The sequence below is a fragment of the Saccopteryx bilineata genome, chromosome 1 (assembly GCF_036850765.1).
Source record: "Saccopteryx bilineata isolate mSacBil1 chromosome 1, mSacBil1_pri_phased_curated, whole genome shotgun sequence".
In the NCBI taxonomy this organism is placed as follows: Eukaryota; Metazoa; Chordata; class Mammalia; order Chiroptera; family Emballonuridae; genus Saccopteryx; species Saccopteryx bilineata.
Genome location: NC_089490.1, coordinates 82877435 through 82893470, shown reverse-complemented (window position 1 = coordinate 82893470; position 16036 = coordinate 82877435). Strand labels below are relative to the sequence as shown.

The window sequence follows — 16036 nt, the reverse complement described above, 5'->3', positions numbered from 1 at the left end:
GAGGGACAGACAGGAAGGGAGAGAGACGAGAAGCATGAAGCATCAATTCTTTGTTGCAGCACCTTAGTTGTTCATTCTTTGCTTTCTCATATGTTCCTTAAAGGGGGGGACTACAGCAGAGTGAGTGACCCCTTCCTTGCTCCAGGCAGAGACCTTGGGCTCAAGCCAGCGACCTTTGAGCTCAAGCCAGTGACCATGCGGTCATGTTTATGATCCCACGTTCAAGCCAGCGACCCTGCACGCAAGCTGGTGAGCCCGTGCTCAAGCCAGAGACCTCGGGGTTTTGAACCTGGGTCCTCTGCATCCCAGTTCAACACTCTATCCACCACACCACTGTCTGGTCAGTCAAATCTAAGATTTAAGGTGTGCTCTGAGATGTGCTCAATTTCTGACGCTGAAAGGAACCATCTAGTCCAGGTGCAGCTGAAAGGGTCACACCACAGGTCTCTGGACAGCTCAGAGCCCAGGACTTCAAGGCTTCCATGACAGCACTGTCTCTGGTTCACCCAGTTCACCCAAAAGCCAGGGAGGGTCTGGTATTTAGTAGGGTCTCTATAAACCATCATAGGTTCCTAGTGGTCCCCAACCCTGGGGCTGCGGACTGGTACCAGTCCATGGGCCATTTGGTACCGGTCTGCAAAGAAAGAATAAATAATTTACATTATTTCCGTTTTATTTATATTTAAGTCTGAACGATGTTTTATTTTTTTAAAATGACCAGATTCCCTCTGTTACATCCAAGACTCACTGTTGACGCTTGTCTCGGTCAGGTGATACATTTATCTGTCCCACCCTAAAGGCTGGTGCGTGAAAATGTTTTCTGACATTAACCCGGTCCGTGGCCCAAAAAAGGTTGGGGACGATTGAACTAGAACACTCATTTTACCGTTTGGAAACTAAGGCTCAAAGAAGGGTGGCTTGCCCCAGTATCACTAGATGGTATATGCCCTGAAAGCACCGCCCAGGTCTCTACACTCAGTACGCGTTTCGGTAATGGCTTGCGCGCCCACCAGTATGCTTGCTTTCCCTGGGGCACCTTGTAGGCTAGGGTGCTGGGGCTGGGCTTATGTAAATATCCCTTGGGAGGTCTCCGATTGGTCGGAGCGGGCAGGGGCGGGGCGCGCGGAGATCCAGGGGTGAGCAAGTGTGTGGCACGGAAGAGGCGCTGTGCGCGCTCGTCCCCTGGACCGCCCGCCCCCGCTGTCGCATCTCATCCCAGGCGATGCCTTCTCTCTGGGTCCTGTTAGCCCTTGGTTGCCTGCGGCTGTGCTCGGGTAAGCGATTGATGAGAGGAGGGGGCCGAGCTCAAGGAGGGCGGGAAGCTGTGTCCTGGGGTGTGTCCTGTGCCCTGGTCCTCCGGAGGAGTCCAGAGAGGAGTCTGCCTGAGAAGGGGCGTTGGAATGGGAACTTCATTCCTTCAAAGCAAGAATAGGCAGGGACGCCTACTCTGTGGCAGACCCTGTGCAGGCTCCGGGGGCACAGAGAGTAATAATAGCCAACATTGATGAATAAGCTTCCCCGGGTGGGGATACCAGGGCTCATGGGTGGCAGAGCCCTGTGATGGGTGCTGGAGAGCGCAGACACAAGAGGGGCTGTGGAAGAGCAGAGAAAGTGCTGGCTAGATTCATGGTGCCACCTGGGCTCAGGGGAGCTGTAGGGAAATTCCAGGTGAAGGAGCAGCAAGGGCAGGTTCAGGGAGGAGGGAAGTGGCCTGGTCTACCCTGGGAACCCTCTCTCCATTGTCCATCCAAGTGGCTGGAGCCTGGAGTGAAGGGGATGTGCACAGAGGTGAGGCTGGGGACCCAGTGAAGCAAAGCCCAGGTGTCAGGACCTCACTGCCCCTCCAGAGAGACTGGACTTCACCAAAGTGCAGTGGGGAGCCAGGGAAGGGGCCTAGCAGGAAAGAGCCATGGTCAGGTTTGCATGTTAGAGAGCAGAGGATGAGGGAGGGCTTGTTACTAGAATTCAGGTGAAGAGGGTGGGACTTCAAGGCTGGGCTGACAGGGTGGAGAGATGCTTAGGAGATGCAGTGGGGTTCTTGGCAACTGAACATCTGCGGAGGGAGAGAGAGGGCAGCAGTTCAGCTGGACTGACGGGTTCCTGGCCAGGGTGGCTGGGCAGGGCAAGGGTGCTCTTTGTCTAAGGCAGGCAGGTTCCTGAGATGACCAGCGGGAAGGGTACAACCTGGTGCCTGCTTGCAGACGTATGTGTGTGTGTATGTGTGTGTGTGTATGTGCGTACTCACAGCGCACGCATGCATGCGCCAGGAGGAGGGCAGAGGGTGCCCATGGATGTGGACAGCTGTGGGGTCAGCTCCTGTCCTCATTGCTTCCTCCAGCTGTGAACCTCCAGCCTCAACTGGCCAGTGTGACCTTTGCCACCAACAATCCTACTCTCACCACCGTGGCCTTGGAAAAGCCTTTCTGCATGTTTGACAGCACAGCAGCCCTCAATGGCACCTATGAGATTTACCTCTACGTCCTGGTCGACTCAGGTGAGGGCCCTGCTTCCATCTGGTTACACCGAAAGGGGTCTGACCGGCCCACAGAGAGGCGGGAAGGAGGCAGGTAGAGGGGTGCTCCCTTCCTGTAAGTAAGCCACCCCCATGTCCCTAATCAAGTTGTACCTGTGTCTGCTCAGTGCCAGCCTTGGGCTGAGTGCTACAGTCAGTCATCTCCTCGCCCTGAAGGGACATCCAGTCTAGTGGGAGAAATCATAATAGCACTAGTAGTCACCAAACACCTACCTCATGCCGGTGTTCTGCACACCTGAGAGCTGATATTTACAACCAGCCTGCAAGGTAGCTACAGTTTCCTTGGACAACACAGGTTCAACTAGATGGGCCCACTTATATGTGGATTTTTTCCCCAATAAATACTATAAATGTATTTTTTCTTATAATGTTTTCTTTCTCTGGCTTACTTAATTGTAAGAATACAGTATATAATTCACATAACACACAAATATGTGTTAATTGACTGTTTATGTTACTGATAAGGCTTCCAGTTAACAGTAGGATGTTAGTAGTTAAATTTGGGGGGAGTCAAAAGGTATATGCAGATTTTCAACTGTGCCCTAACCCCCACATTGTTCAAGGGTCAGCTGTATTATGATGCCCACTACAGAGCAAAGAGTCAGGGCTCAGAGAAGCAGAATGACTCCCTGGAGCTCCTGGAGCAAAGTGGCGAATCCAGACTCTCTGGTCCTCAAGGACAAGTTCTTCCCAAGGGCCTCAAGATGGGTGTTTTCAAGGGAACCTGCTGGCTCCGGTGCAGCCCTCCCTGGGTCAAAGGCAGCAGTCCTGGGCTTCCAAGAGAAGAAACTCAGGGACAACCTCTTATATTTGCAGCAACCAGCCACTTACAGCAGCTCACTTAGGGCCCTCATTTTATTTTTTTTAGCAAACACTTATTGACCATCTGCCTGTCCCCAGTCTGTGGGCAGGCATGGCAGGGGACTTTTCTCCCATCTTACAGGCCAGTGTCTGCAGAGGTGAATTGAGTTGTTTGAGATCTCTCAGCTTGTAAGGAAGAGACCTAGGGCCCCATCATAGGTCTGCCTGCCTCCATGCTGTTTCCCCTGTACCATGTGACTCTCCTTTCCCATCTCACAGGGGAGAGACTCCAGAGCTCTCAGCCAGGAATTACAACAGCCTGTTGGCGTGGGAGGGCTGTAGGCCTGTAACGAGACAAGGGGGTAAGAGCTGCACACAGGGCCATCACCTCCACTGCACAGGGAGCCCTTGAGGACAGGGACTGAGCCTGCCCCATGTCTACGACCCCAGGGTCCAGCACAGCACTGGCTCAGAGGACATTCAGGGGCGTTTGATGAATGACTGAGTGACTGAGCTGGGGTGGCCAGGAACCTCATTCCTGGCACTGCCCCTACAGCCAGGTCCAGGAATGCCTCTGTGCAGGACACCACCAATACCCCCCTGAGGTCGACATTCCAGCAAACGGAAGGAGGGCGGACAGGCCCCTACAAGGCTGCTGTCTTTGACCTGACCCCATGCAGTGACCTGCCCAATTTGGATGCTGTGGGGGATGTGTCCCAGGCCTCGGAGATCCTGAATGCATACCTGATCAGGGTGGGCACCAATGGGACCTGTCTGTCCGACCCTAACTTCCAGGGCCTCTGCAACCCACCCCTGTCACCGGCCACGGCATACAGGTGGGTATACACACTTACACGAATGAGGCAGTCTGCCCTAGCCCTGACTCTGGAAGACCCAGAGCTGGTTAAGTGTGAGAGACTACAAGTCTCAAGAGCCTACTGTGTGCCAAGACCATCTCAGGTCCCATGAAGGGCTTTTGGAGTGTGCAGCTGTGCACAGGGCCCACACTCAGAAGGACCTCCCATTTGGATTGAAATTCTTAATTTCTTAACAAGGGGACTACATTTTCATTTTGCACTGGGCTCCACATGTTATGCACCTGGTCCTCGCCTGTTTCCTAAGTGGCAGTCACCCACTGAACCCCCCTTCATGTGACAAGGAAGGAAATTGTGGTCCTGAGAGGGAAGGGGTCACTTGGCAAGAAGCCGGGGCCCAGCATGAAGTAGAGAAAGCTAGAGCAGTGAGGGGTTAGAGATGTTAAGGGTCTTTTTTTTTTAACATGTTTTTTTAACATGTCAATTTCTTAGTTCTCAGAACGTCCATCATTTGAAAGTGACCCAAAATCACCTCTGGGTATTTTGTCCTGTGTCTCCTGATCTTCCTTTATGGTTTGTAAAGCCTGATTTGGGTTTTCTGCAGATAAAACATAGCCTCTGGCCTGACCAGGCGGTGGCGCAGTAGATAGAGAGTCGGACTGGGATGCCAAGGACCCAGGTTCGAGACCCTGAGGTCACCAGCTTGAGCGCGGGCTCATCTGGTTTGAGCGAAAGCTCACCAGCTTGGACCCAAGGTCGCTGGCTCGAGCAAGGGGTTACTCGGTCTGCTGAAGGCCCGTGGTCAAGGCACGTATGAGAAAGCAATCAATGAACAACTAAGGTGTTGCGATGCACAACGAAAAACTAATGATTGATGCTTCTCATCTCTCTGTTTCTGTCTGTCTGTCCCTGACTCTCTCTCTGTCTCTGTAAAAAAAAAAAAAAAAAAAAAAAAAAAGCCTCTGTCCCAGAGCAGTGAGGGTGGAAATGGATATTATTATTTTTTAAGTCCCTTTTGTGGGATTAAGGACCAGGCTGGCAATAGTGGAAGGCAAAAATGCAAGGAGGATGAATGGGTCAACACTCAGCAGATATGCTACACTTGTCATGTATATAAAAGAGAAACAGAGGCTCCTGGAGGGAGAGCCTAGAAGAGCGTCATTGATACAGAAGGCTTCCTGGAGGAGGTGGCATCTGAACTCAGGAAAGGGTCTTGACAATAATATGTGGCAAAGGTGCCAGTGCCACCCTGTCACCCAGAGTCCACCAGTGGCCACCTAGATTTCCATCTAGAATTCCCCACTCTGTCCCTCACCCTTTTCCACCTCTTTGTGGCCAGAGCTCATAAGACGGATGGACATCATCCTCATTCCTTCTCCTTCCAGGTTCAAGTACGTCCTTGTCAATATGTCCACAGGCTTGGTACAGGCCCACACCTTGTGGTCATACCCCATCTGGACCAACCGACGTGAGTGGTGGCGGTGGGCTGCGGTGGGCTGCAATGGGCTGGGGGTGGTCCTGAAGGGAATTTGGGGAAGCAGACTCAGGCTGTCCCCACACATAGCCAGGCCATTGGGTTATGAGGAAAATGCATTTTTTAAATGAATTTAATCAGAAACATCATCCTTCCCCCACTTCACCCCCTTCCTTCCTTGAGGGCCAGGTGCTGTGACAGAGGAAGGGGGACATAGGGGGTTGTGTCACTGGAGTTGGTCAGCCACTTTCCCAGCCCTCAGCATCATTCACTTCTAGGGCACATGCAGTTCGTCCTGCATTTAAAGCCCAACCAGCCCCTTTGTTGGACCCTCATAGCAACAAACAGTACTAGCATGTCCAGGGGCTCACTTAGCCTCGGAGCCTGAACCGTGGAGTGGGCAGGGGGCTCTGAGGCCCAGGCCTTTGCCTATGACCTCGCGCTGTCCCTCCTGAAGCTTCTATCTGAGTTCTCAACACAGATATGAGGTTTCTACACATGGAATCGTGTCTGCTGAAGCTTACGGGCAAATAGAGATTTCTGAGGGTAATTTTACTGGCACATGACCCTAATATTATAACTCTCCTCCTGCAATATCTTGGAACCCAAGATGAGACTGTTTGGTCCCCAAGATGGGCCCAGTGTGGAACAAGGCATTTTCCTGTGGAGCTTTCTGCCACCCCAAAGTAACTTTATGAACCACTTAGCAGCTCTGAAAGGTGGCCAGTGGTCGCACAGCTGGTGAAGGAGATAAACAGGCCTATCAGAGCGGCTCCTGCCTATTCTTGCTCCCTGCCTAACGCCCCATAGCTTGCCCTTGAATTGTGGTCCCACTGAGACAACACCGCCCTGCGACCCAGAATTCTGAGTGCAAGCCCAGCCCCTGAGCCTCATGGCTGCAGGAGCCCTGCAGGACCTCAGTTTGCACATCTGAGAAGTGGGAAGAAAGATCCTTGCTCTGCCTCCCCAGCAGGGCTCCTTTGGGTAATCCAGACAAAAGCACTAAGCCTGAGGTCAGTCTGCGGGGAGAGCATGCCCTTCGGGACCAGACAGACTTATAGGCTTGAATCTAGAGTTTGAGTGCCCTTGAACAGGAATTGGGTCTCCCTAAGCTGCAGTGAGCGAACTGGGGTCTCATGGGATCTACATGAGATAGTGGCTGGAACATGGCCAGCTCACAGTAGGACCTGTACACAGTTCACTTAGTTCCATAAGTGTGACCTGGTTAGAGCAGAGGGAGAGCCCCAGCTCACCTGGATCCCTTAGACCAGGGCCCTTTGCCTCACCTCTAATAGTTTGTAATCTATATACCACCCATGTCACCAGAAGACAGGAGTCAGTTCATAATTTGAAATTCTGCAACAAACAAAAACAACCCAAAACAAACAAGCAAAAAACAGAAGAGACTAGATACAAACAAGAGAAAGCGGGGAATTGGAAAGTGGGGACAAGCATCTCAAGACTGGGGGGAGACAGTCACAGAACTGGGTCCCCGCTTTATCCCTGGGACTTGCAGCCACCACGGCCAGGGGGAAGACCTCGTGCATCCCTGGGAGAAGGCTGAGGGTGCATGTCTGGGGAGTAATGGGCCTGTGTCCTGCCAGTCAGCCCACACTTGGCGATTGACACGTGGCCTGGCCGGAGGAGTGGCGGCATGATCGTCATCACGTCCATTCTGGGCTCCCTGCCCTTCTTCCTGCTCCTGGGCTTTGCTGGCGCCATCATCCTGAGCCTTGTGTGAGTGCTCATCAGCTGGAGGGTGGGACTGGGGGGAGGGGACACACTGGAACGCCTACTGGGAGGGTCTTCTGAAGCAGGGGAGAGCCCAGCAGGTGAGGGAGCCCCCTCCCATCCTAGGTAGGGTGGGGTTGGGGGGCCCAGCTGAATCCTGGAGCATCCAAGGTCAAGGTCAGTTGGGTAGGGAGGGGTTTGTGGGCAGATCACAGGTCCGACATAGTTGTATAACCTTCAGCAAGTGTCTTATTCTCCTATGCCTCAGGTTTCACTCCTGGAAAATGGAGATACTAATCACTCCATGGAGTTGGGAAGGTTAAGTGAAATAATCCCCATAGTGTCCTCAAGGCAGTGCCCAGGCACTAAACAAGCATTAGCGTTTGTTGTCATTGCAATTCAGCCAACTACAGTACAGATGGGGAAACTGAGGCCTGAGGGAGAAGGGTGGCACAAGGTCACACAGCCAGTTAAAGCAGGTGGGACCAGAGCCCCAGCCTTCTGAATTCAGTAACAGCTTTGATTATGTGTCTATTTGGGTTAGGACACGAGGTCTCCATGGAGCAGCCAACAGGGCTGCCTGGTGGGAAGGCAGGAATGCACACAATCCATTATTCCTGGGACGATTGAGCAGGGGGTGGATCAAAGCACTCGCAGGTGCCATGGGAATCCAGAGGAGGACAGGGCAGATCCTTCCTGGAGCATCAGGGTGGGCTTCCTGAAGGAAGGCACAGCAGGGGCAAACTCAAGACAGAGATGGATGGAAAAGTCATTTGGCAGTGTGCTGCTCAGTGAGAGAGGGAGTTCCAGGGTGCTTTGAAGATCAAGAGGATGCCCCCCCGCAGGAGGGGCAGGAAGCAAGTGGAAAGCCTTCTTGGAATAGGTGAAATTAAGTGGACAGGTAGAAACAGACCAGGCAGGAAAAGACATGGGTGGATCGAGGATGGGGAGAGGGGCAGTGAACTTGGAAATCAAGATGCCTTCTGATACTTAAATTAATAAAAATGAATAACAGATTAGATTAGATTAGCCTGGGAGCAGTCAGGGCATGGCTCTGTTTGTTGGCGTAAGAGTTACCTGTTGCAGGAGGTCCTATTACCTGACTTTAGCCTGGTTCTTCCACTTGTCTCCTATCAGCTCTGGCTGTAGCTGCACCACACTTCTCACTGGTGCCCCAGCTGCTCCTGTCAAATGCCTGGAATGTCTTGCTATGCCTCCATTCTTCTTCTCCAGGGCCAGATTAACTGCCCCCTCTTCCAGGAAGCCATCCTATGGCTCTCACCTGGAGTTGTTCATTCTGTCTGGTCATTGCTATGGTCTGTCTCCGCATATAGTCTTAACTCTTGAGGGACATGAGGCAATGGCCTCCAAGTGTTAAGCTCCCAGTAAGGTCAAAGTAAGCCAAAGTTTCCTAAGCCTGGGTTCAGGGTTCCATTGGATTGAATTGAATGACATCCTTTTGTGGTTGATGGGATCTCAGGGATTTGTTCCAAACGGGTGACACTTTCCTTATCCCAGAACTCGGCACACAGTAAGTAGGAAGGTCTTTGACAGCTAACGGGGTTTGAGGCTTGCTCTGTACCCCTAACCCTGGCTTCCCTTCATCCTCTCGTTCTCGTTCAGGGATATGGGCAGTTCTGATGGGGAAACCACCCATGACTCCCAGATCACACAGGAGGCTGTCCCTAAGTCCCTGGGGACCTCGGAGATGTCATACACATCCGTGAACCGGGGGCTGGCCCTGGACAGGGCCGAGGTGTACGCCAGCAAGCTCCAGGACTGAGCCCAGGCACCAGGCCGGGGCAGCAGCCTTCTCTCTGCGGTCCGGCCCAGTGTCCTGTGCAGCAGTGTTCACATCCTGACCCCACCCACAGTGAAATGGGGCCATTGATCCAACTGCAGAAAACTTTTAATAAAATCTTCCCAAGGATTTGAGATCAATAAAGATTTACAGGATGAGTGAGACGATGAATGAATGAGTCCCTGTGTATTGAGTAGGTGGGTTGTTTCTCTAGAGCAGTGGTAGTCAACCTTTTTATACCTACCGCCCACTTTTGTATCTCTGTTAGAAGTAAAATTTTCTTTTTTTTTTTTTAATAAATTTTTATTAATGGTAATGGGATGACATTAATAAATCAGGGTACATATATTCAAAGAAAACATGTCTAGGTTATTTTGTCATCAAATTATTTTGCAAACCCCTCGCCCAAAGTCAGATTGTCCTCCGTCACCCTCTATCTAGTTCTCTGTGCCCCTCCCCCTCCCCCTAACTCTCTCCCTCCCTCCCTCCCATGTCCTCCCTCCCCCCCCACCCTTGGTAACCACCACACTCTTGTCCATGTCTCTTAGTCTCATTTTTATGTTCCACCAATGTATGGAATCATGTAGTTCTTGTTTTTTTCTGATTTACTTATTTCACTCCTTATAATGTTATCAAGATCCCACCATTTTGCTGTAAATGATCTGATGTCATCATTTCTTATGGCTGAGTAGTATTCCATAGTGTATATGTGCCACATCTTCTTTATCCAGTCTTCTATTGAAGGGCTTTTTGGTTGTTTCCATGTCTTGGCCACTGTGAACAGTGCTGCAATGAACATGGGGCTACATGTGTAGAAGTAAAATTTTCTAACCGCCCACTGGTTCCACAGTAATGGTGATTTATAAAGTAGGGAAGTAACTTTACTTTATAAAATTTATAAAGCAGAGTTACAGCAAGTTAAAGCATAGAATAACAATTACTTACCAAGTACTTTATGTTGGATTTTCACTAAGTTTGGCAGAATAAATCTTTATAAAACAATTTACTATAGTTAAATCTATCTTTTTATTTATACTGCTACTGCCCACCATGAAAGCTGGAATGCCCACTAGTGGGCAGTAGGGACCAGGTTGACTACCACTGCTCTAGAGGGGAGGGGACTAATTTTCTTTTTAAATTTATTGATTTTAGAGAGAAAGCAAGGGAGAAAGAGAGGGGAGAAAGAAACATTGATTTGTTTTCCACTTATTTATGCATTCATTGATTCTTGTATGTGCCCTGACCAGAAATCAAACCTGTAACCTTGGCATATGGGGGTGACGCTCTACTAACTGAGCTACCTTGCAGGGCAAGAGGGCAGTGGGCAGGGGACTACTTTTAAGTCAGTGCAAAAGTGTTGAAAGCTAAGAAAATCAGGGCTGTCAGAACTCCTGGTTGTCTCTGTGAAATAGGGAAATCTTGTGTTAGTGGTCCTGCGAGAAGGGCTGTACCTGCAGTTGTTTAACTGCTGCGAGGTGCTATAACCTGGATACCAAAATGAGTCCTGGGTACATCTATGCTGGCAACTCTCCACTCCTGCAATCATCTCTCTCTCTGGGGGCTCGGCTTCCTCATTTGTGAAAATGGCAGATATAAATGGTTCATTTCAAGGCCATGCCAGCCTGGGCTCCTTCACAGCTTTCCAGTCCCAGTGGGAAGACAGTCCTGGCTGAGGGACATGGAGGAGGGGTGCTAGGTTCACTTGTGGGGGTTAAAGGGCTCTCTGGGCCCGGATCTCTGCCCAGATGACTCAATTCTGTCTTCTGAGCCGGGTAGTAAGATTGATTCTCTCTTGTGGAAGTGCAGAACAAGTCCCAGGCCCACTTCCCATTGTGAAAAGAGATTTGTCAGAGCAGGCATGAGGGGGGTAGGGGGGATGCTAGGCTGGCTGGTGGGCTCTTGCTGGACTCAGGCTTCATGGAAACTCCTCATTATAAATACCCACTGTAAAAAAAATAATAAATAAAAATAAATACCCACTGTAAGGCCAGGGCCGCCGTCGTGGCCAGGCAGGTGCCAGTTCCCATTAGATTTGGACAGACAGTAAAGAAACAGTGGAGCCAAAAATTGATGGGCCCTTCCTTTATTCTAGCCTCACACCCGGCAGGCGAGTAAAAACACACAGGGCTCCAAAACCCACTCATTCAGAGCTCACAAAGCTACTGACACATCCAGGTTTTCCTAGAATCAAAGGCCCCCCACCTGTCTTAAGTCACCTCTGGTTCTCCATCTGCCAACATGGCTTCTTACTCTGCAAAACTGGCTTCGCTCTCCTTCCCTTCCATCTTGGCTTCTTCCTTCTTCTCCTTCCTCCTTCTAAAAAACTACCTGGGCCCACAAAGACCCCTCCTCCAGCACACATTAGCATAACAGTGTCCCTTCCCAAGCAGGAAGGTAATTAGCAGTTTCACCTGGCAGCACCATTACGTGGGCAGCACCATTTTTAACAAAGTGAGCAAACATAAAAATCACATTTTACAAACTTACTTGCCAACACCCAGAGAAGCCATTCATTTCTCTAGTTCAGTTCTCAGATTCTGAGGGATCCCTCCTCTCCTGAGAGGGCAGGGCCTCCGGAGCTGAGCTTGCCACCTCGACAAATGCTGCTTCACTTCCCTCCCGCCCCAATCATGGCTCATCAGCTAATCCCTGTGGATAGGCTGTGTGACTCGGGGCAAGGAAGTAACTTCTCAAAGCAAGGAAGTAACTTCTTCTCAAAGCAAGGAAGTAACTTCTCTGGGCTCCCTTGACCTCATATGTGCAAAGAGAGTCAGATGCTTGGGAAGGCTGCCCCAAAATAGGTGATTTTTTTCCTGAGATCCATCAACCACAAAAAGATGTCATTCAATTCAATCCAATGGAACCCTCAACCCCAGGCTTAGGAAACCTTGAAACCACTCGTCTGGTTGGAAAAACAGGAAAGCACAGAGGAACAGTCAGAGCAGAGCCTTGGACAAAGCATGGTCTGGCCTTCCACACACAAGTCAGGCCAGAGGTGCTGTAGGAATCCAGAGGTAGGGTTTCCTCCCCACCCAACCAGGGCTGGAATAGGTAGGAGGGTTTCCTGGAAGCAGTAGGTAGTATGTTTCTCAGATCCCTACCATCTCTAATCCAGAGCTCTTGAGGCCAGAGGTCATGTTCCATGGCCCTGTCATGAATGCCTAATAAATAGTAAAAGTACCTGGGATATCATATATCTTTCTTATTCCTTATTTTAAAAATTATTAATTCTAAAGTTTACAAGCAACATATTTATACAGTCTGCTTGACAAGAGAGAAGAGGAGGCCATGGTGCTCTTGGATGGGCCTCACGCCCATGCCCTGTGTGTCCCTCAGGAATGACAGATGCAGGGACATTCACGTTATTTCCAGCTTGGGGCTATTATGAATACAGCTTCTATAAATAGTTGTGTAAGGTTTTTACATGAACATAGTTTTCCTTTTTTTCTGGGATAATGACCCAAGAATGCTATTGCTAGCTTGTACGGTAAGCTTGTTTATGTTGAAAAAAAAAATCGGCACCTGGCCTGTGGTAATGCAGTGGATAAAGAAAGCGTTGACCTGGAATGCTGACGTCATTGGTTCAAACCCATGGGCTTGCCAGGTCAAGGCACATATGAGAAGTAACTACTACAGAGTTGATGCTTCTTGTTCTACCCTCACCCTTTCTCCTTTATCCTCTAACATCAATAAATAAAGTCTTTAAAAATAAAAAATATATAGCCTGACCAGGCAGTGGCACAGTGTACAGAGCATTGCACAGGTTTGAAACCCTGAGGTCAGCCTGACCAGGTGGTGGTACAGTGGATAGAGCGTCGGACTGGGATGCGGAGGACCCAGGTTCGAGACCCCGAGGTCGCCAGTTTGAGCGCGGGCTCATCTGGTTTGAGCAAAGCTCACCAGCTTGGACTCAAGGTCGCTGGCTTGAGCAAGGGGTTACTCGGTTTGCTGTAGCCCCACGGTCAAGGCACATATGAGAAAGCAATCAATGAACAACTAAGGTGTCGCAATGAAACTTGAGCGTGGGATCATAGACATGACCCCAGGGTCGCTGGCTTGAGTCCAAAGATTGCTAGCTTGAGCCCAACGTCACTGGCTTGAGCAAGGGGCAACTCACTCTGCTGTAGCCACCCCCCCTTGTCAAGGCACATATGAGAAGGCAATCAATGAACAACTAAGGTGCTGCAGTGAAGAACTGATGCTTCTTATCTCTCTCCCTTCCTATTTGTCTGTCTCTATCTGGCCCTCTCTCTGACTCTCTCTGTCTCTGTCAAAAAAACCCACCATAAATAAATAAAAATAAAATAATAATAATAATGATAATAAAAGAAATTCCCAAACTGTTTTTCCTGGCTGGAAATCACTTTACATTCCTATGAGCACTCTATGGGCAGTCTAGTTTTACTGCCTGGGGTGGGGGTGGGGTGCAAGCTGACCCAGTGTGGGGGACGGAGGACCAGAGGGACTTCTCCAAGGTGCATTGGCCAGGCTGCCCTCCTCCTTCTCCTTCCATCGGCTAGCCCCACACACTCCCCCTGCTGCCCAGAGCCAGCATCACAGTCCTTTGGGCCAGCCTGCTCAGAGGCAGGGCAACAATGGAGTTTCTGCAGGAAACTGGTGTAAGATGTAAGGGTGTGTGTTTTTGTGTATCCAAAAAGATTAATTAACTCCTTTTCCAGTAGAGTGTCTGCAGCATGCATGTGTAAGGAGGGGAAATGCACAGAGTGTGAGGGTGTGTGATGTGTTTATACATGGAGGATGTGGCTCAGGGCTATATGGCCTGCAGATGTCTGGCCTCACAGCAGTACAGGGCTTTGTGTATCATAATGTGGGGCTCTCCATGCAACAAAGCAACAACAAGGTCCTCTCCAGGATGGAAGGATTGTCAGCTGGTCTCTGCTGTCCTTTAATTCACTCTTTGGAGCACCCCCCGCCCCCAGGCCTCATCTGTGTCTCTGTCCCTTATCTGTTTTCTGGCCATTGGAAGCCCCTTCTGTAGCCACACAGCCCCTGCCAGCAATTCCAAGCACATGGCCACTTTCTACTGTGGCCTAGTTAGGGTAAATCCTCTGTTTTTCAATTTGTTAAAGAGGAATAATAATACCTACTGCATAGGGTGACTGAGGAGGGAGTAAGATGTGTGTATGAAGAGTTTAGCAGTTTAGCATAGCACCTCGTACACAGTAGGTGCTCAGTCAACAGTGTTGTACACACATACACACACAAGCGTGTCCTTCCATACACTCTAGTGTCTCACTGGGCAGCCTGGCTGCTTCATGCCACACACATTTACTCTTTTGTTCAGCACATGCTGAAAAAGACATGCTCATGCTGACTGGGTGGAGACTAGGACACAGACACCTATACCCTGCAGCATTCAGCAATGTGTGACACCCTCCCCCCTAACAGCACTATGTATGCCGGCCCCTTGCCAACTTGCCACGCCAGCCCCTTATCTCCTCAGAGAGTGTTCAAGGCAGCCAGGTGGCAGTACCTCTCAGTAATTTTCCACAACTTGAGAGAAGCTGCATCTTGTTTGGATATAGGGGGTGGGGAGACATTGTTCCTAAGCCATCTCTTCTGCTGGCTGTGTCCTCCTAAGGCTGCTGGATTGAGTGTTTGGGTGGAGGGGCTGAGACTTCCAGTCTGTGCCAGGGCTGAACTGATTATTACTCCAGTTCCACCACCCTGGGATGTCCCGCCCAGGGCCCCCTGCACCTTGGGTCTGGCCTCTGACAGCACCTACCCACAGGTCCATGTTAATCAAGGTCCACGTTGGGGCCACGTCTCCTGCCTGTCACTCAGCATAGGAGTAGGTGATCGTGAACTGCACTGCACTGCGTTTCAATCCTGCAGTCAGGAGATGGGGAGCTGTGTGCAGTGGTGGTTAAATGTGTGGGTTAGAGCATGGGACTATCTGGACAACCCTGCAGGGCCTCAGCATCCTCCTGTCAAATTGGAATAAGACGGTGCCTTCCTCATAGGGCTATTCTGAGCCCTAAATGAAGGAACATGTGCAAAGTGCTCAGACAGGAGCCTGGTACCACATAGGAGGCCCACGTCTGCCTTGTTCACTCCTGAGTTACTGGCCCCTACAGTGCTCTGGGCTCCAGGCCCCCAAAAGTTTACAGGCTGCTGAAACTCACCAGCGCAGCTTCCCTCACCTATGGGAGGCTTCTGTGTGGGTTGGGGGATGTTAACAGCCACTTTATAAACCAGGAAGAAATAAATGTGTTAAGGAGACAGGAAATAATCGTTAACTCTGGCTGGCTCAGGCAGGGCAGTAGGGCAGATCCAGGAAGGCTAGCCAGAGGAAGTGGCTTTGATCCTGAACAGGAAGGCTTGTTCAGGGACAGGAAAGACTTCCAATGGCTGACTGAGGGAGGAAGAGGCCACTAGAATACCAGGATTATGAGGGCATACTGATCCACCTGCGTGCCCCTGTACCAAGCTCACCTCATTCAGTCCTCTCAACTACCCAGGAGGCGAACACTGGCATCATCCCCGTTTTACAGGCAGGGAATGTGGGCATGGGTGCACACCTGGTCACAGGGCCTCACAGGATCTGAACCTAAGTTGATTCCGTTTTATCAGCCTGGGAGGAAGAGTATTTCTCTCTAAGGGAAGCACAGGAGGAGGACACCTATTCATAAACATTTGGGCACCAATCAGATCGATCGTGTGCCCCGCCCCTTTCTTGCTTCTTGGAACCCAGGGGTGGACTAAACGCACTGAGATAGTAGAAACCAGAAGAATGCAGAAGGGGCCTGCAGGAATGACTGGCTCAGCCATTAAAAATTATCCACATCCTATACATCTCTGACTTCCTGGAGACTCTTACAATATTCAAAAGAAAACCAAGATCTGTAAATAGATAGGGC

General features: G+C 50.4%; 1 protein-coding gene across 1 annotated transcript; it reads left to right on the top strand.

The window, feature by feature from the left end:
- Positions 1 to 1140: 1140 nt before the first annotated feature.
- UPK3A (uroplakin 3A) lies at positions 1141 to 9314 on the top strand. Its single transcript, XM_066253058.1, has 6 exons — positions 1141 to 1274; positions 2339 to 2494; positions 3891 to 4170; positions 5535 to 5617; positions 7228 to 7360; positions 8978 to 9314. Exons 1-6 carry the CDS (start codon positions 1223 to 1225, stop codon positions 9135 to 9137), a joined length of 864 nt encoding a protein of 287 aa, XP_066109155.1. The 5' UTR covers positions 1141 to 1222; the 3' UTR covers positions 9138 to 9314.
- Positions 9315 to 16036: the final 6722 nt, after the last annotated feature.

Coding starts and splice junctions, on each gene's coding strand:
- UPK3A (XM_066253058.1), top strand. CDS start 1,223: ATGCCTTCTCTCTGGGTCCTGTTAGCCCTTGGTTGCCTGCGGCTGTGC. Junction 1,275..2,338: donor TTGCCTGCGGCTGTGCTCGG/GTAAGCGATTGA, acceptor TGCTTCCTCCAG/CTGTGAACCTCCAGCCTCAA. Junction 2,495..3,890: donor CTACGTCCTGGTCGACTCAG/GTGAGGGCCCTG, acceptor CTGCCCCTACAG/CCAGGTCCAGGAATGCCTCT.